A 20000-nucleotide genomic window follows, 5' to 3' on the forward strand; every position below is an offset into this window, starting at 1 on the left:
TCAGACGACTGGCTACGTACTCGGACGTCTGGCTACGTACTCAGACGACGGGCTACGTACTCGGACGTCTGGCTACGTACTCGGACGTCTGGCTACGTACTGAGACGTCTGGCTACGTACTCGGACGTCTGGCTACGTACTCGGACGTCTGGCTACGTACTGAGACGTCTGGCTACGTACTGAGACGTCTGGCTACGTACTCGGACGTCTGGCTACGTACTCGGACGTCTGGCTACGTACTCGGACGTCTGGCTACGTACTGAGACGTCTGGCTACGTACTGAGACGACAGGCTACGTACTCAGACGACTGGCTACGTACTCGGACGTCTGGCTACGTACTCAGACGACGGGCTACGTACTCGGACGTCTGGCTACGTACTCGGACGTCTGGCTACGTACTCGGACGTCTGGCTACGTACTGAGACGTCTGGCTACGTACTCGGACGTCTGGCTACGTACTCGGACGTCTGGCTACGTACTCGGACGTCTGGCTACGTACTCGGACGTCTGGCTCCTTCAGGTGGAGCAGGAGGTTTTCTTCGTGGGTTTATCTCTGGATCCGATGCCTTTCACACTCTGCCCGCCAGCGGAGATGGTGAAAACCTTCGGAGCGTCGTGGCGATCTGAGTCGGCAGCTTGCAGGAGGGATTTGTGGTTCTGGTTCTGGCGTTCCTCACACTGGTGTCATGGCAGATTGTTCAGGGTCCAACATTAAGGGTTTCCTACTTGGCCTGTCTGGCAGGTTCTTTTTCTGGCGGTGTGGTTTATAGTTTTGCTCACAACTTATTTCTAGCTAAAGTCACCTGCATGTTGACTATAAAACTTTACACAATACTTCTTTCTTCAGAGAGAAGTATTTATTAGAGATAAAGAACAGAGGGGTGGGAACAGAAAAGGTTTTTTTAAAACTTCCTCTTACTCCTGTTGAACATGAACAATATTATTTATGTTCATTATTTTTCATTAATGTGCTGTTGAGGATCCTGTTTGTCTTTTTTCTAGCTTGTTTTTATTTTGTTTGTATTATTTTAACATGTTCAGTAAACGTCAAACTGAACCAGGAATTTGTACAGATCAGTGAAAAGTTTAAGGGCTGTTTCACAGTAATGAAACAGGTTTCTAGGGTTGATTGGACGAATGTATCGTCTATCGCCAATGGGCTGAATCCATCGCTGACCGCTTTGTTGGCTGATTTTTAGGGCGATATTTGTCATTTTATTTTGCTGATGTAACAGTGTGCAGAGCGACGGCCTCTGCTCTGCACCGCGCTCTCATCCAGCGGCGCAGGACACGCCCACTCAGCCGACCACGAGTGATCTGAGCTGAGTGACGAGTGAAAACAGCCTGCAGAGTCCGACACTCTGCTTTTTTCATGCAGTGAATTAAGGATTTATTTTGACCAAACCAGAGTTGGTGATTATTGGAGGAGTAAACAGACTAACAAAGACGGTTTTGGCGAGTTTTACGTTTTTCTGTCGAGTTTGAAATTAAATGTGTTTTCTGAGGAGTTAAGTTATTTTAAAAACAGACCTTTGGGCACATTTCAGATTTTATGAACTTGCTGAGATACACAGACACAAATATGTCACAAAAATATAATAACTTGAGAAACCAGGTTAGCCGTTTTCACTCTGAGAAGCGAACGCCTGGCACCATCAAGAAAACAAGCGTACTAACTGAAAACGTTAAACACTGTCCGAAAAATATTGTGTGTTAGGGTCATTTAAAGAAGCTAATCTCAGTCTGCAGTCACTGAATCGTGTTTTAAATACGCCGTGTGATCTGAACACTACATGAACCTACAGAACATGACAGCGTGTCACTAAACGCTTCACCTGTTCAGACCGAAGACGATCACAGTGTCTGAGGTTAAAGGTCGTCGTCCACCTGGAGCTGACGTTAGCTGCCAGCCTGCTACACAGGGTGGCTAATATTAGCAGAGCTAGCAGCAGCAGCTGCTCTGTCTGTAGGTTAATGTCAGTGTCTGTGATTAATGTGGTCACACATCACTGCAGTCCACTGGTCCTGGATCAGATTATTCTGTCACAGCCTACATTCAACTTTATTTCCATTTTCTATATCAAACGCTGACAAACGGCGCTGTTTTGACGAGCCGCCATCTGTCCCACTCTGCTGATTAAAAACTGCACGTTGGGTGGGACATCAGGACGCGCTGAGCGAGACGAGCTGCTGTCTGATGCGTCTGCAGCCCCGACTAGTGGCCGGCGGCTACATAACACCTCAGAGGCAACCGTTAACTGGCATTGATCAGGAATAAAATATTGATAAATACATAAACTGACTAATATTCTTGGTGCCGACTAGCGAGGATGGCGACGTTTAATCACGTACATCTGTGGTCTGTTGTAATTATTTTCATCACAGGTTTGATCAGTTTGAGCATTTTTTCCATTGTTTCCATTTTTTCCATTGTTTTCCATTGTTTCCATTGTTTTCCATTGTTTCCATTGTTTCCATTGTTTCCATTGTTTTCCATTGTTTCCATTGTTTCCATTGTTTTCCAAAGCCCATGTTGACGTCCTCACAAGAATATTCAGTTTTCTGTCACGACGACTCAATAAATCATAATATTTACATTTGAGAAGCCAGAATCTGAAAAAAAAAAACCAATAATCTGTTATCAAAACAGTTGATTAATTTAATAATGGATTGATTTCTGTATTAGCAGAAGACAGTTGCAGCTAGACTGCAGAAATATTTTAGTTTTTGAAGATTTAGGCTACAGTTCATTCATTTATTTATTTTACAACTGAATGTTGAGACTTTTATGTTATTGATTTCTAATCAATAAAAAAGGGAGTTCATATTTATCTGACTGCTTGTATTCATTGATGAACAAGTAGCCGTGTGCAGTAATATAGAAAACTGAGGATGCAGTGCATCGTGATGCGTTGTGATGCATCGTGATGCGTCGTGATGCGTCGTGATGCGTCGTGATGCGTCGTGATGCGTCGTGATGCGTCGTGATGCGTCGTGATGCATCGTGATGCGTCGTGATGCATCGTGATGCGTCGTGAAATCGAATCAGATCGACAGTGTTGGCGTCAGACGGTACAGATCGATCTGAACAAGGACAAATAGATTATAGATAATAGATTCAGATTCTACTCCAGTGACTGGAGTAGAATCTGAATGTGAAGGTTGTGAAGTCGACAGACGACGATTGTGTGTTTCTTCTTTTTGTATCATCACTATTTATTTTAGATATTTTTTATGCTCCTTTATAGTTTTATACGACTTTGAGTGATGCGCTGACAGATTTGGCGTTTTTTATTTTGTTGTCGTTTCAATGACAGTAAAAATATTCTGATATTCTGTTTTGCCCGCCACTTACTTTTAGTTGCCGCGGGCATTTTGGCAACCATTAATGTGGTCTGCTGTGTCGGGGCAGCATGCAGGTGGCAACAGCCAACGCTCCTGACTCTGGCGGCGACTGTGATGTCACTGTTCTGTCCTGAGGCTGGAAACGACGGACAGATCATCAGCCAATCAGGGTTCGTCTAATGAGACAGAATTTGCTGGGGGGCGTGTCCCATAGTGACATCACAATAAATGCTAATCTGAGAGCGCAAGCAACCAAAGGTTCTTCATGATGAACAGTCCAATATTGATATTATTGGTTATTGATCACTGTGTGTGTGTGTGTGTGTGTGTGTGTGTGTGTGTGTCTGTGTGTGTGTGTGTGTGTGTGTGTGTGTGTGTGTGTGTGTGTCTGTGTGTGTCTGTGTGTGTCTGTGTGTGTGTGTGTGTGTGCGTGTGTGTGTCTGTGTGTGTGTGTGTGTGTGTGTGTGTGTGTGTGTGTCTCTGTGTGTGTGTGTGTGCGTGCGTGTCTCTGTGTGTGTGTGTGTGTGTGTGTGTGTGCGTGTGTGTGCGTGTGTGTGTGTCTGTGTGTGTCTGTGTGTGTGCGTGTGTGTGTGTCTGTGTGTGTGTGTGTGTGTGTGTGTGTGCGTGTGTGTGTGTCTGTGTGTGTGTGTGTGTGTGTGTGTGTGTGTGTGTGTGTCTGTGTGTGTGTGTGTGTGTGTGCGTGCGTGTCTCTGTGTGTGTGTGTGTGTGTGTGTGTGTGTGTGTGTGTGTGTGTGTGTGTCTCTCTCTCTGTGTGTGTGTGTGTGTGTGTGTGTGTGTGTGTCTCTGTGTGTGTGTGTGTGTGTGTGTGTGTGTGTCTCTGTGTGTGTGTGTGTGTGTGTGTGTGTGTCTCTCTGTGTGTGTGTGTCTGTGTGTGTGTGTGTGTGTGTGTGTGTGTGTCTCTCTGTGTGTGTGTGTCTGTGTGTGTGTGTGTGTGTGTGTGTGTGTGTGTGTGTGTGTGTGTGTGTGCAGTACATGTTGTACACTGACAGCAGCACTGTGGCCATTTACTCGATGGAGACAGAAACTCCCACAGCTGAAGACATCCAGCTGCTGAAGAAGACAGTGGAGACTGAGGCCTCGCAGGTACTGTCCACCAATCAATCAATCAACCAATCAATCAGTCACTTTCTCCTTTGTTTATGTTGTTTTGTCCACACAATGTCAGAAATCTGAAATCTTGTGCTTTTGTTCTTAAAAAGTAATCAACCAAAAATCGTTGGCAATTGATTGAAAAATCTGTTAATAATTAAAACGATGAAAACAAAGAAGTTCATAAACAACTTTAATTTCTGATCAACTCAGATCATTAAAAACGAGTCTTTTCCCTCCGTTGATGCTGTGACATCATCTTCTCATGGTGACATGTGACTTTGTTTTGTTTATTGTTGTTGAGTCCACAGTCAGAAATGTAAAGTTTGAGTCTCCAGCATCATGAAACTGCTGACACTTTTCATAATTAGTATAATTACCTGTATGGACGGTGTTTCAGCAGCTGATTGGATGATGTCAGAGAGGTTAGAGGTTATTGACGATTCACCGCATTTCAGCTCCTGGTGGGAAAATTCTCATGAAGTTTCAGTCAGTTTATAAATTTTAGGAGACGATGAAAATCGATTGATAAAAAACATGAACTTGGTTCTGAATGATTGGATGTTTATGAATTATGTAAATGAAGCAGAACATTTTAATGCTCAGCCGTCGTTTGGCTGAATATCGTCCTCAGAGACACACGAGGACAAAACGACCTGGAACAGGTTTTAAACAGTCGGGGTTCAGCTACTTCCTGTTTAAATGGACATTTAGAAAATGTTTCCTCAAAAACCTCAGAACTTTTCCAGTTTTGTTCAAATCAGCCAGCAGCTGCTGAAATATGATAATTAATGCTAATTAGTCTAATTATGCAAATTGATCAACATCTGCAAGTGAACATCTGTCAGTTTCATAAAACTGGAGACCCAAACTTTATGAGACATTGATGATATTTAAAATGAATAACATGTTATTAACAGCTTCATAACAGATTAATAACCTCCAGGAAGAGGCGCTTGTAGAGAAACTTTGAAAGAATTAATTTTCGTCCCCCGTCTCCCCTCTGTCTCCCTCATCTCTCCCCCCTCTCAGGGTCTGAAGGACCTGAAGAAGGACAAGGTCCTGATGAGGAGGAAGTCGGAGCTGCCGCAGGACGTCTACACCATCAAAGCTCTGGAGGCTCACAAGAGAGCCGAGGAGTACCTGACAGCCAATCAGGAGGCGCTCTGACCCCTCGACTCCGCCCCCCTCCTCCTCTTCCTCCTCTGCGTCTCCACGGGGACGAGGTCCAAGCTGTCGTGGAGCTGGTCCAGGGTCAGATCGGGACGGGGCTGACGCCGCTGCGTTCAAGAACCACACAATGGAAAAAAAAAAAAAAAAAGAACCCACACCGTGTTCACTCCTGACCCCCGGTGGCCCCAAACTGTACGACACCGTGTGATGTCAGTGGTCATGTGATGATGACATGATCAGCCTCATGTTGCACCTCCGTCAAACACCTCAACCACACCGCCGCGAGGCGCCGGGTGACAGAAGGTCCCTGAACGCATTCAAACAGCCTTTAACACTGCAGGAAGTCACGAGCTGAAACTGAGGTTCCACTGGTTCCACTGGTTCTAATACTAATCAGTTATTTTTATTGTCAGTTAATCTGTCGATCATTTTTTTGATTTATTGATCCAAAAATATAGATTATACAGGAAAGACTTTAGAAATGGGATCTATTTTTAAAGTTTGTCCAGAAATCCAGAAAATATTCACATTTAATAATCTGAAAGCAGAGAATTTATTTCCTGAAAAAAAAGACTCAAAACTATTAATCACTTATCAAACTAATTGATTATCACTGTGGAAACATGCAGCAGAATCAAGAACCCTCCAGGTTCCAGGTTGTTATGTTCCTGTAGCATTAAAGAGCTGCAGTACATCACCATGTCTGTCCTGTGACACCTGAACGCAGCACAGATGATGAGTTCACTGACTCGCTCAGTTGTCTGACAGCAGCCTCACTCCAGAGCCCCGCCCACTCCACGTGACCTGACCAATCACCTGTTGGCACAAGTCTGTGGCGGACTGAAGCAGCTTCAGACGGACTGATGATGATGATGATGATGACGATGATGATGATGATGATGATGACGATGATGATGATGATGATGACGATGATGATGATGACGAGGAGACACAGTGAATGTAGACGTCCAATCGGCACCCAGCAGAAAGTTCCAATGTGGTTTATTTGTTTTATTTTTGTCATGACATCATTGAGTTTTGACCAATGAGAGGAGTCGAGTCAGACTTTTGTTGTTGAAGTAGTAAATGTCACTTGTCAGGTCAAAGGTCAAACATGACAACATGTATGGGTTCGGGGGGAATTATGCAAACTGTAAAGGAAGCCTCTGATTGGACGATTTCTTTGAACCGTTTCGCAGCGACTCTGTGACATCACAGCGCCACACAGACTAAAAACACGAGATGATTGTTTTAAAGATGGAGGTCAGTGTGACGGAGCTGAAGATCAGATTTCATATTATAAATATCAGAAATGCTCCCATGATCCTCTGCTGTCTCACTTCTGTTCACGGCGTCTGATGACGAGCGTCAAACGCTGCTCAGCTGTAGAACGAACGAAGATTTCAGGACGTCTGTCGCTGCATGAAATGTTTTTAAAAAGCTTTTTCATCTGTCAGTAATTTTTCCATTGATCTCGTTTCTTTAAAAAAAAAACTCAAACCGATTAATTTATTGTCAGAATATTTGCAGTTTGATGAGATTTATTTCAGCGATGTTGTGAAATCACCAAATGTTAATATTCAATAATCAGTCATTCAAAAACTTTGATCTGAGCATCTTTTTACTTTGAAGTAACGTCGCTTCTCTTTAACATTTAACCTCCTGCTTCACTAAACATGTGAGCAATATTGTTTAAATGAGCGGCGGCTGCACGGCGGCTGCACGGCGGCTGCACGGCGGCTGCACAGCGGCGGCTGCACGGCGGCGGCGGCGGCGGCTTCTGTGCAGCAGCAGCACGTCAACGTGCGCAGAAACAATCCTCCTTAAAGGAACAAACTATGTGAAGATAAAATGTTTGGCTTTATTCTCGCGGCGTGTCGAGGACACAGGTGGACGTTATTGTTGAACTGTATATCGTCATGTTTACTGACTCATGACCACGCCCACATACACACCACAGCCACGCCCCTTGCTGTGACATTTAAGCCCCTCCTCTTTAATCTTAGTTATTTTTACATTCCTGTCAGCTGGTTTTTTTTGGTCTTTGCACGTGGTCCTCGACTCGCCATCATGTGATTCACGTCAATCAATTACCATTCCAGTGGTGGGGTAGCCCCGCCCACCTCTCTCGCCGCTGGACAAAATGTCCGCCACAGTTAAAAGAGTTGAAGATGTTTTTAACTGACAAACCTGAATGATGGTTGATCAGCTGCAGTGAAAAATAAAGGATTGATTATTAATTAATGAAAAGTTTTTGATCAATGAAATCAACAAAAAAAACTTTGAGTTTCTGTTCGAGTCAAAACCAGGAAAAAAAAAAACAGACCAGAGATCGATCACCTGATTTCATGTTAGGGATCAATCAATATTTTGTTTTTTCAACAAGAAGCTGTTAATTATTGATGATAGGCTCATTAAGGAACTGTTTATTAATTTCCAGTTTGGAATTCCATATTGATCCCGTATTGATTCTGTATTGAATGAAAAGAACAAATAATGTACAGCAGCATGTTGCTAACAGACTAAAGAAAACAGATCAATATCATTTATTACAAGAAAACATTTATTTATATTTTCACCTTTTCACAATGTATCACATTATAACAAACTTTTCTTGTTATTAACAGAAACATTTTGTGATAATGTGAAACTAATTGTTTATTTTTCTGGCATGGCAGAAAAAAATTGTTAAAACAACTTAAATTGTTTAATTGTTGCTAAAATGTGATGACATCACAACATGAAACTTCATGTTAGAACAAAATAAAAGTATATCGTTACAACAGAAGTTTCTTGTTACAAGTTTATGTCATAATAAAGTAAAAATGACAAAAAAGTTCCATGATGCTGATCCATGTTTTTGTTTTGACAGGATGATGTCACAGTTTCCTGTGAACTTTGTGTAGTTGGACGATCGATGGCAGATCAAACAACTTCTGATCAGCTGAAACAAACTCAGTGACACTTTCAAAGAATTTAAAGAAACTGATTTGTTCCCAGATGTCGTCTTTTCTTCTTTAGGTTCTAATAAATATGTTCAGTTGTAATCTGGAAGGATCTGAAAAGGTTTGGTGGTTTTTTTTTTTTTGTTTGTTTGTTTGTTTGTTTGTTTGTTTGTTTGTCCAGCGGCGACTTGACATCAAGACTGCAGCGAAACGTTTTGTGAAAGTAAATATGGCGGCAATCTCTCCACGAGTCCCGACACTAAAACCTGAACGCTGCTGCTTCCTGTCATCCTGTAAATACGTTGTACTTTAATGAGTCGGAGTATTACATAGTATGAAAGTTCAATTTTGTACAGATGTTCATGTATGTACAGAACAAAATAAAAGAAATAAAGTGGACATGTTTGACAATCAGTTGCTGTGTTGTACACACACACACACACACACACACACACTCACACACTCACACACACACACACACCATGAGATTAATTCATTTAGTCTAAAATTACAGAAAAAAAAAACCAAAGTAAAACATTTCAATAAAAGGTTTTAAGGTGGAATGTGACTTTATCCTAAATAAGCTTTTACACTGAAAATCCAAACAGGATATTCTCATGTCAACGTTTCTTCACTACAGAAGACGAGAGCTGACAATTATTTTTATCCTTCCAGAAAACAGTGAACAGTTTTTCAAAAATCACAAGAAAAAAGAAAAACAGCAAATTTCCAAAAGCAAAAAAGAAAAAATATTCTGTTGACCATTTTAAATTCCAGTTGAGTCCAGATCACAGTTCCTCACAGAAACAGCTGAGTACGGCATCAGATAAGGGTCATAAAGATTCAGAGTTTGTAAAATGATGCTGAGGAAACATTTAAAACCTTCATGTCTACAAAACATCAGAAGGTGAAAACAAAGGTGATACATTAAAGCTCCGTCGTTCATCTGGAAACAAAACTGAATTATTAGTTTGAAATTCAGCCGTTCTCAGATTTTTTTATGGAACCTGAATGTTGATTTAATTTGTGCACAAAGTTTGTATTAATTTTGTACAGATTTTTTTGTCTACATGTTTCCAAACACAAATGTTCAAACTGTAAAGAACCAACCAGGAGCTTTGAAACGGTTCCTGAACATCACAGAGACGAGTCGACAGGAGAGACGTTCAATTAAAATGAACTAAACAAAATCATTTGGGGATTAAAACGTGATCAGCTGATCAGATCTCATCTATAAATCTGAAAACACTGTTTACATGTTGGACGGTTTGACATTTCTCACCATGGTCAACATTTTGACATAAGAGGGACGTTGGCAATAAACTTGTAGCATATGATGCTAACGTTAGCGATAAACTTAGCATACTGTGACTCAGTTGATTGATTATTCATATCATTACAGCTTTAGTTTTTATTGGAACAAATTAAATCAGATGTGTCGAGTCTCTCAGGTGTTTATTTGTAAAGTCACCTCGTTCTTGTTGTTCCTGACCCTCTGTCAGTGTCCCTGAAGTGATCGTGATGCATTCAGGGTCTGATCATGATGTTAAAGGTGTGGCGGCGCATTCAGGGTCCAGCATTGATGTTGTTCCTGCGGGCGAGGCGCAGGGCGGCGGCGCTCTGCCGGCTCTGCAGCGTGTTCTGGACCATGTCCTTCCACTGGTCGTCTGAGATCTCTTGCGCCCACGATGGCACGCCAAGCGATGGCAACGCCACCGCTGCCATCGTCCTCTTTACCAGCTCCACGTGGTCTGCAGGGACACACAGGAAGTGATGTCGTGACTTATATTCTTCTTCTCTGCTCTGTCACTTCACAATGTCACAAATCAAAGCAATCAATCAAATCAATCAAATCTGATATTCAAACTAAACATTTTAAAATTAATCAATAATCAAATTAGAATCAATAAAAGCGACTGTTTCTGGAGCGTCGATGTAAACGATCATCACAAACTAAAAACCTGAGGACAGACGATCACTACAGGAGCCTGTAGAGGACATGTGGACATCTCACCTGCGTCCATTGGGATGGAAGCGCGACTCCTCTGAGCCGCCGCCCCCTCAGGATCCTCCTCCTCATCGCTGTCAGGGGGAGGAGCTTCAGGGAGGTGGAGACCCATCACCTGCAGGACAGAGAGACAGACGACACAAGCATACAGGTGAGACACAGACAGGTGAGACACAGACAGGTGAGACAGAGAGATAGACTTGGAAACTCTCCCAGATTAAAGTTGACCTGATCAAATGTTTCAGTGTGATTGATCGATCAGGAAATGCTTGTTGATTGGTTTGTTTGAATCTCACAGAATTTCAGCATCTCTTGATGTGTTTAATGTTCAGTGAGTCAGCTGTTGCCGGGCAGAACTCACCTCTATCCTGTGTTGCACCTGTTGCAGCTGCTCTGCATGGGAGGCGGCCTCCTCCCCCTCCTCCCCCCTGTCCTCCCCCCCGTCGGGCTCCTGGTTCAGAGGTTGGTAATAATATCCTCCGCTGTTCACCTCCTCCTCTTCCTCCTCCTCATCCAGCTCCATCTCTCCCCCCTCATCCTCCTCATCACCCCCCGCCTCCCCCCCACTCCACACCGGCAGCAGCGTCCCATCCACTGGACGCTCGTCCTCCCCCAGCTCGTCCTCAGAGTTCGGTAAGACTCTCTCCGGTCCCATCGCTGCGCTCCACACGGCCATCCACAGACCACCTGAGACGGGGGAGACAGGTGAGACGGGGGGAGACAGGTGAGACAGAGGGGGAGACAGGTGAGACAGAGGGGGAGACAGGTGAGACGGGGGGTGAGACAGGTGAGACAGAGGGGGAGACAGGTGAGACGGGGGGGGGGTCAGGTGAGACAGAGGGGGAGACAGGTGAGACAGAGGGGGAGACAGGTGAGACGGGGGGGGCAGGTGAGACAGAGGGGGAGACAGGTGAGACGGGGGGAGACAGGTGAGACAGAGGGGGAGACAGGTGAGACGGGGGGGGGGTCAGGTGAGACAGAGGGGGAGACAGGTGAGACGGGGGGAGACAGGTGAGACAGAGGGGGAGACAGGTGAGACGGGGGGGGGGGTCAGGTGAGACAGAGGGGGAGACAGGTGAGACAGAGGGGGAGACAGGTGAGACGGGGGGGCAGGTGAGACAGAGGGGGAGACAGAGGGGGAGACAGGTGAGACAGAGGGGGAGACAGGTGAGACGGGGGGAGACAGGTGAGACAGAGGGGGAGACAGGTGAGACGGGGGGGGCAGGTGAGACAGAGGGGGAGACAGAGGGGGAGACAGGTGAGACAGAGGGGGAGACAGAGGGGGAGACAGGTGAGACAGAGGGGGAGACAGGTGAGACGGGGGGTGAGACAGGTGAGACAGAGGGGGACACAGGTGAGACGGGGGGGAGACAGGTGAGACAGAGGGGGAGACAGGTGAGACGGTGGGGGGCAGGTGAGACAGAGGGGGAGACAGAGGGGGAGACAGGTGAGACAGAGGGGGAGACAGGTGAGACGGGGGGGACAGGTGAGACAGAGGGGGAGACAGGTGAGACGGGGGGTGAGACAGGTGAGACAGAGGGGGACACAGGTGAGACGGGGGGGAGACAGGTGAGACAGAGGGGGAGACAGGTGAGATGGGGGGGAGACAGGTGAGACGGGCGGATTCACATGTTTAAAGTGACTTCCTGATTGATTTGATTGATCTGATTGATCCACAGACAGAAAACCGATTAGTAACTATGCTGATCATTTATTATAGCAGTTTATTTGAAGGTGTGTTCATATGACTGACATGATACCATCATAATGTGCCATAACACCAGTCATGAACATGAAGCTGTCTTTTTTTTATGACTGTTGTCATTAAGTGTTGTTCAGTTATTATGTCACTTTTAACACTAAGTTGACGTTGCTTTGCCATCTTTGTTATAACAACACGTCATAAACATGTCGTATTGCACCTAATGCTTAAACTACAAGAAAGTGTTTAGCTTTATAACTGTCATATGAAGTGAAGTGATACATTATGGACTTGTCATAAAGATATCATTAGATGCTATAAGGCCAGTTTGATAACAGGGAGTACAGTACTGAGGTGGTTAGCGCCATGGCTAACTGAGCTAACTAGTTAACAACAGACAGCGATTAGTTTACTTAACCTCATAACATTTAACGACATCTTTATGACTTATAATGGTCAATGACAGCCAGTGTAAAGAACACAGTTTATTATCATGTTATAACATAAAGCCAAACAGTTTGGCCTGTTATTACATGTTTTTATGACAGGTTACGTTGTCATAACAAAAACATCTCAAACAATGTCGACTTTGCATTAAAAGTGACATAACTGAGCCGAATGATGCTTAATGACATCAAATACATTCATAAAGACTCGTTGGTGTTCATAAGAAAATACATTCCACCTGATGTACATCATATTGATCACATTGTCTTCTGTTGTTTTTATTATATTTTACTGTTTTCCATTTGATCAGAATCAACTTTATTGATCAACTGTGTGAAGAGACACAGCTGTCAGTGTGGACACATGTAGAACATGTAGAACATGTAGAACATGTAGAACATATAAATAAAACATACATGTTCTGTAAACTGTAAACATGACAAACACCTGGACAATTAATATTGACTAATGATTATGTCATTATTGCTTAATCTGTTGATTGGTAATAATCAAAGCTTGAAAAATAGATCTACAAAATATATTTGGATCTATTCGCCTCTTTTTCATGTTTTTCCTGCAAAGATTCTTTTCATTATTGATTAACCTGTCAATCAATGGTCCAAAACCAGAGAAACCAGAAAATATTTTAAGATGCTGAAATATTTTTTATTCTTAAAAAATGACTCAAAGTAATCAATTGATTATCAAAATAGCTGATGATTAATTTGTAAGTTGATTAATAATCGATTATGCAATTACTCGTTAGAGCTCTAAGACTGACGCCCACAGCGAGGATGATGAAGATGATGATGAAGGTGATGAAGATGAAGATGATGAAGATGATGAAGATGAAGATGATGATGATGAAGATGATGAAGATGAAGATGAAGATGATACGTACATGTTAGAAACTGGATGGTGTATTTAAACTATAACAATATAATCGATCATCTATACTGGGAATGATCTACTAGATGTTTGTGATATTTGACAGTTATCGATCAACATGTTAAAATTTGTAAACCTGACTGTGATGATGTCAAACAGCTGGAGCTGCTAACAGGAAACGATGCTAACTGCCGTTTGTTTCTCTCGTTCTTTATCAGCTCATTAAATTCTTCTTCTTCTTCTTCTTCTCGTTTTTTATTCAACGTCCAGAGGAAGAAGAAGAAGAAGAAGAAGAAGAAGAAGAAGAAGAAGAAGAAGAAGAAGAAGAAGAAGAAGTCACCTAGGTGTTTCTTACCTGTCTGTCTGTTCGGAGCTGTTAGCTGTTAGCCGCTGCTCGCTGAGCTGCAGCTGCTGATCAAAAACACTTCCGTATACGTCACGACGCCGCAAGACAACAGACGTCTGACGCAAAAATATATACATTTTTTGAATAAAGAACTTTATTGACAACAAACGACATATAACTTTTCAATGAAATAACTGACTCGATATGAGCGACAATAAATCAATAAAATATAGAAACACAGATCAATCAATACACAAAATACATAATCAATAAATAATGTGTTATTATTCTATTTCTTTTAATATTTTTCTATTTAATTTTGTCTTTGTGTTTTGTAAATAAATAAACAAACAGATGAATAGACGAATAAATGAAATAACAGACAAAACACATTTAATAACTAATTAATAATTAAAGGAAAAGATCAATTTTTCCCCTCATAGTTTAGTTTTGTTGATTCATGATGAAAACAATATTTATACTGATAACCTTCTGTATACATGTCTCAAACTTTGATTTTATTCACAGCTTATATTTGTGTACTTATGATTATATCATATTATATTATATTATATTATATTATATTATATTATATCATATTATATTATATTATATCATATTATATTATATTATATTATATTATATTATATTATATCATATTATATTATATCATATTATATTATATTATATTATATCATATTATATTATATTATATTATATTATATTATATTATATCATATTATATCATATTATATTATATTATATCATATTATATTATATTATATCATATCATATTATATTATATTATATTATATCATATTATATCATATTATATCATATTATATCATATTATATCATATTATATTATATCATATTATATCATATTATATTATATCATATTATATTATATTATATTATATCATATTATATTATATCATATTATATTATATTATATTATATTATATCATATTATATTATATCATATTATATTATATTATATTATATTATATTATATTATATTATATTATATCATATTATATCATATTATATTATATTATATTATATTATATTATATCATATTATATTATATTATATTATATTATATTATATTATATTATATTATTGGGTCCAGTTTGGACATTTTCTCACTTTTGTTGTCAGTTGTTTAGACATTAATGTTTGTGTGTTTAGTTATTTTTCTTCCTGTATTTTCTCTGAAGTTTGTTGGAAACTTGACTGCAGTTTTTTGTCTCCACCTCTTCCGGTGACCGTCTGACCTCATCAGTTCATCTCCAACGAGCCTACTGACAGCTGGATTAACGTTAATTCTATGCTCTTATTTTGGAAACCAGGAGCGGAAGTTGTATCAGGTGATTAGCTGGTGATGATCAGGACCGACAAGAGCTGATTGATCAGCAGCATGTTTTGATCAGTAATCAATAACAGCTGTCATTGAACAGTTGCCAGTTAATTAAAGCGTGGTGACGACACAGAGCGAGCGGGATTAAAACGACACTCAGAAGACTGTGACGTCACAATTGTAAAGATCGTCTGTTGGCGAAGAGGAGCCACTATTTATTATATTCTAAGATATTTATTTATATTTTGAAGAATTAGTGACCAGTTCAAGTTGGACAGATGATAAAACAAATTAATAATTTATTTTATTTTCCAAATAAAATAATAAATGTAACAATGTGTGTTAGAGTTTCTCTCTTTGTTTGTACGAGCAAATATTTTCTTAAACGAGAATTTACAGTTTACAGTCTCATCTAAAGGTTCATATAAATGGAAATTTAATGTTTGTCATTGTTCTTTTATATTTTATTTGTTTTTATATTCACATTTTTTATGACGCTCCTTTAAAATGAATAGAGGATGTTTATTATTATTATTATTATTATTATCACCATCATCATCATTAGTAGTAATCAGTAACTGGATTGATCCCAGCAGTGTGTGTGTGTGTGTGTGTGTGTGTGTGTGTGTGTGTGTGTGTGTGTGTGTGTTCCGGTCTCAGGAAACAGATCAGAGTGATACCTCCTGTCTGTGTCTCGTCTCTCTGGTTCTCATAGTAACGGTCACCTGCAGAAACACACCGGGACTCACCGACCGACACACCGACCCTCTGCCCGGCTGCGGGACACCGATCCCCCGCTGAACGTCCGCCGCTGAACCGTCCTCCTCTCTGCTGCTGATCACGCTGATCAATCAATACAGTGATCGATCCGCTCTGATGTCCGCTGCGGATCAGATGCGGCGCGTGGCCTGCGGCGGGATCAGAGCAACCGATGATGACATCAGCGTGTGAGAGTCCAGATCATCCGAGCGTCAGCTGATCGATCATCTATCAGGTTCATTGATCTCCTCACTGCAGCACCAAAGAGAGCTCATGATTGATACGTTTATTGATTAGTCTGATGAGTTGATCTGTTTAGCAGAGACCTGCTCCTGCTCATCAATACTTTATAGAGTCATTGATTATTGATTAGCTCTAGTGTGTGCTTTACTCATTAATTAATCATCTGAAAGTGATCAATTGGCCAGTCCCTAAATGATCAGCACCTACTGATCAGTAACTGATCAGATTGTTGTACAGTTTGAACAATGACAGCTGGAACCAACAATATTGATCACTGAGAGAAAACTGATGGATCGATCTATCGATCTATCGATCTATCTATCTATCTATCATTAAAGGTGATTGATTTTGTATCAGCAGGTTTCAGGTCACAATACAGATCAATAATCATGTTACTTTGTAGCTGTTTGGCATGTTAGCCTGCTAATGTTAGCATTTTAGTATTAAAGTACATGTAAAGCTGACGGGAGAAAAACTGGAAACACAGTAACAGCTATTTATATTTATACGTGTGTGTGTGTGTGTGTGTGTGTGTGTGTGTATGTGTGTGTGTGTGTGTGTGTGTGTGTGTGTGTGTAAAGAAATAGATGTTAGTGCTGACAATCAATTAAAATATTTAATCACAATTATTTACTTAATTATTTATTTGTTCAAAATGTATCTCAAAGTGTTTAAAGTGTAATTCAAATGTAACTTTATTAAATAAAATAAATTAACTTCAAAGGTATAAAAAAGCTCCAATAATAATATTACAAAGCCATCAGTCCATCAGGAACAGATCAACATATTGATCTGCTCAGTTTAACATTAAGACCAAGAAAACCAGAAAATTTAATTGAAGCTTCTTCAGATTTAAAATTCAAAAACCAAAGAACCAGCAGTATTTTAGGAAAAGGTTATTATGTATAAGCATTCATTTATTTATTTAGTAATATTGTTGTTAATAATAGTTTTTTTTTAATAAAAATCTTTCTGTTATTTTCAGCTTTGAGAAACGTTGGCAGAACCTGAAAACTCTACTAAAGTAACAAAGTCTTTGTACTTAGTTACTTCTCACCTCTGGATGTCTGTGTTTCTCTGAAGTCTTCCCCTCCTCGTATCTCCAGGTATCCCAGTGCTCCCAGTGCTCCCAGTGCTCCCAGTCCAGTGCAGGATGCTGCCGGCCTCCATCCAGATCACGGGGGAGCTCCTGTCCGCGGCCGAGGTTCAGGACATCTGTGAGAGTCTGAAGGAGGACAGCGTCCGGCTGCTGTCCATCCGTGGCTGCCAGCTCTCGGACCGTGACTTTGGCCGCGTCTGCCACAGTGTTGCTGAGTCACACTCGCTCGCCCAGCTCAACCTGAACCTGGGCGTGGTCTCCGGCATCAGCCGGACGCGATACCTGGCCGACGCCCTGAAGACCAACAGGTCCCTACAGACCCTGTTGTAAGTACAGACGGCTGTTTCTGTGCTTCTGACTGGCTGTTAATGCGGATGAATCCTACCGGTACTTGGTTTTTAAGACTCTGTTCCGTCTCCAGTCTCCACGGCAGCCCACTGTTGGACGCCGGCCTGGTGACCTTGAACTCGGCCCTGTCGACTCATCCGGCACTGGTCTGTCTGGATCTGGGAGATTGCATGCTGGGAGACGAAGCGTTGGGTCTGATCTGTGGGATGCTGCCACCCGATGGAGCAAAGTCAGGTACACCTAAAAAACTCCCAGAAGACACCAGGGTTGAAACATGTTTCTGTTTGATCTCTGCTGTCTGCTGTATGTGTCTCCAGGCCAGAGACAACAGCACCCTGACAACCACACGGAAACCACCCTGTAACACCATAGTTACCTTCTGGAAGTCCCTAACAACCAGCCCAACACCCAAACACAGAAGCAACCACCTCAAACATCTTGAACCCAAAAATCTGGCACCCTAGGAAACCAGAGTGGCATCACGAAACACCTTAGCGATCAATATAAGCCTTTTTTTAGCCTCCCAGATCATCACAGTAACCACCCTAGCAAAATCTGGAAGACCGTTGCAGCCATGTCTTTTTATTAACTATCTGTTAATATGAATGCAACCTTCTATTGAACACAAGCAACCAAAACCAAATATATAAAATGATGTGTACATCTGGAAATATGTGTGTGAAGTTCATCAAGTTCACAAACTTCCACACATGAAACTTCATCACATGAAAACAACCTAGTAATACCAATGTGACCTCTCAAACACCTTAGCAACCACAACTGGTACCCTTGTAACCACCAGATCACTTAATGAAACACTCTGCAACCACCCAGCAACATTTTAGAAACAACTGACAACAATACAGCAACCACCCTAGAAACCATACATATGGTTGCAACTAAGATAATGAATTAAACAATAAGTAAATTTTAAAATTCTGCACACTCACAACAATACAGAAAGTTTGTAGTAGCACCATGGGAACTACTTGATACACTGAAGCAGCACCATGGAAACCATCTAGTAACACAATGGTTACCTCCTGGAAGACTGTAGCAACCAGCCCAACACTCTACCAGTGACACTCATGTGACCAACATTCAATCAACCACTTTAAACATCCTAAACTCCACCTCAAACACTCCAGTCAGCACCCAGCAACCACCTAGAACAACACAGAAAGTAGCTGGAAATCCCTGGCAACCATTAAAGAAACCAGCAAGGGTCACTGAGTCGACCCAGTGAAACACCCAAGCATTCACTATTACCATTCCAACTCCACCAAACACTATAGCAACAACATAGCAACACAAACTGCCTTGTTTACACTAGTTAATAACACCCTGATGACGTCCTGGACTAGACCTCTGGAGCATCCTAGCAACCACATTTAACACCTTGGTAACCACCTCACCACTTGTGGTACCACCCTACATTAACCTAGCAACATCCTAGCAACAATCAACAGCAACATGGTAACTGCTTGATACCAACCATCTGCCCAGACTACCATGGCAACCCTGAACTCTCAAGCAGCCTGTTGTTGTGATCACATGACAGTAAGACAGTGGTGACCTCAAACACACTACTGAGCCGTCTGATGACTTTAGCAACCGCCAGAGCAACACATGCCAACTACTCACCCGGAAACAGGAAGACAACCTTTTGAAACATCCCAGCAAACACACCCTAAACATCTTAGCAACCACCTTAAACTCTGATTGGGTGTGAAATAAATAAATAAAAGAAGGTGTTACATGTGAGACTTGTGGCCTGAACCTGCTCGTAATTAATTTAGACGCCTTCAGTTTGTTTGTTAAAGTGATTTAATAACAGAAATATAAGAGTCGATGAAGAAACATTTCATCACGGTGTGAATCAGACTGTGAGGAAGCAGCAGGTCTGAAGCAGGTGGACAGTTATTCAACAAAACTCAGAGGACATTTTGTCTCCTGTTATTTTAGGCTCAGATAACCTGAATTCATCGTCTCACACGTCCGTACGCTGATGTCATCACAGAGCGAACGCTTCAGGAGGAGTTCACTCTTCATGACCACGTCAATAAGGACCAGCTAATAAACTCACCGTTAAATTCAGATTATTTATACCATAGAAATATTTTACTGTGTATAAATATATGTGTTTAACTGATGATTCTGGAGAATTCAAACTTCAATTCCAGAAACGTGTAGTTGTGAGACGTTAAAAAAAAAAAATCTGACCCT

The 20000-nt window shown here is 41.5% G+C and overlaps 3 protein-coding genes across 3 annotated transcripts in view; 2 read left to right on the top strand and 1 right to left on the bottom strand.

The window, feature by feature from the left end:
• ppp2r5d (protein phosphatase 2, regulatory subunit B', delta) overlaps positions 1-5757 on the top strand; it is a 27050-nt gene extending 21293 nt beyond the window's left edge. Inside the window, exons 16-17 of the mRNA XM_084714307.1 lie at positions 4337-4450; positions 5489-5757. Coding sequence (XP_084570433.1) covers positions 4337-4450; positions 5489-5626 — 252 coding nt within the window. The 3' untranslated portion in view covers positions 5627-5757. The remainder of the gene's footprint in view (positions 1-4336; positions 4451-5488) is intronic.
• A 4153-nt stretch (positions 5758-9910) lies between these two features.
• Positions 9911-14060, bottom strand: mea1 (male-enhanced antigen 1). The gene is made up of 4 exons (XM_084714306.1): positions 13975-14060; positions 10944-11269; positions 10589-10697; positions 9911-10325 (listed from the first exon to the last, which is right to left on the bottom strand). The coding sequence occupies exons 2-4, from the start codon at positions 11256-11258 to the stop codon at positions 10141-10143; spliced, it is 609 nt and encodes a 202-aa protein (XP_084570432.1). The 5' UTR covers positions 11259-11269; positions 13975-14060; the 3' UTR covers positions 9911-10140.
• Positions 14061-17444: 3384 nt separating this feature from the next.
• lrrc73 (leucine rich repeat containing 73) overlaps positions 17445-20000 on the top strand; it is a 10304-nt gene continuing 7748 nt past the window's right edge. The window contains exons 1-2 of the mRNA XM_084714309.1: positions 17445-17752; positions 17848-18008. Coding sequence (XP_084570435.1) covers positions 17481-17752; positions 17848-18008 — 433 coding nt within the window. The 5' untranslated portion in view covers positions 17445-17480. The remainder of the gene's footprint in view (positions 17753-17847; positions 18009-20000) is intronic.

Source organism: Lutjanus erythropterus, unplaced genomic scaffold (genome assembly GCF_056507025.1).
Source record: "Lutjanus erythropterus isolate fLutEry1 unplaced genomic scaffold, fLutEry1.hap2 Scaffold_183, whole genome shotgun sequence".
NCBI lineage: Eukaryota > Metazoa > Chordata > Actinopteri > Lutjaniformes > Lutjanidae > Lutjanus > Lutjanus erythropterus.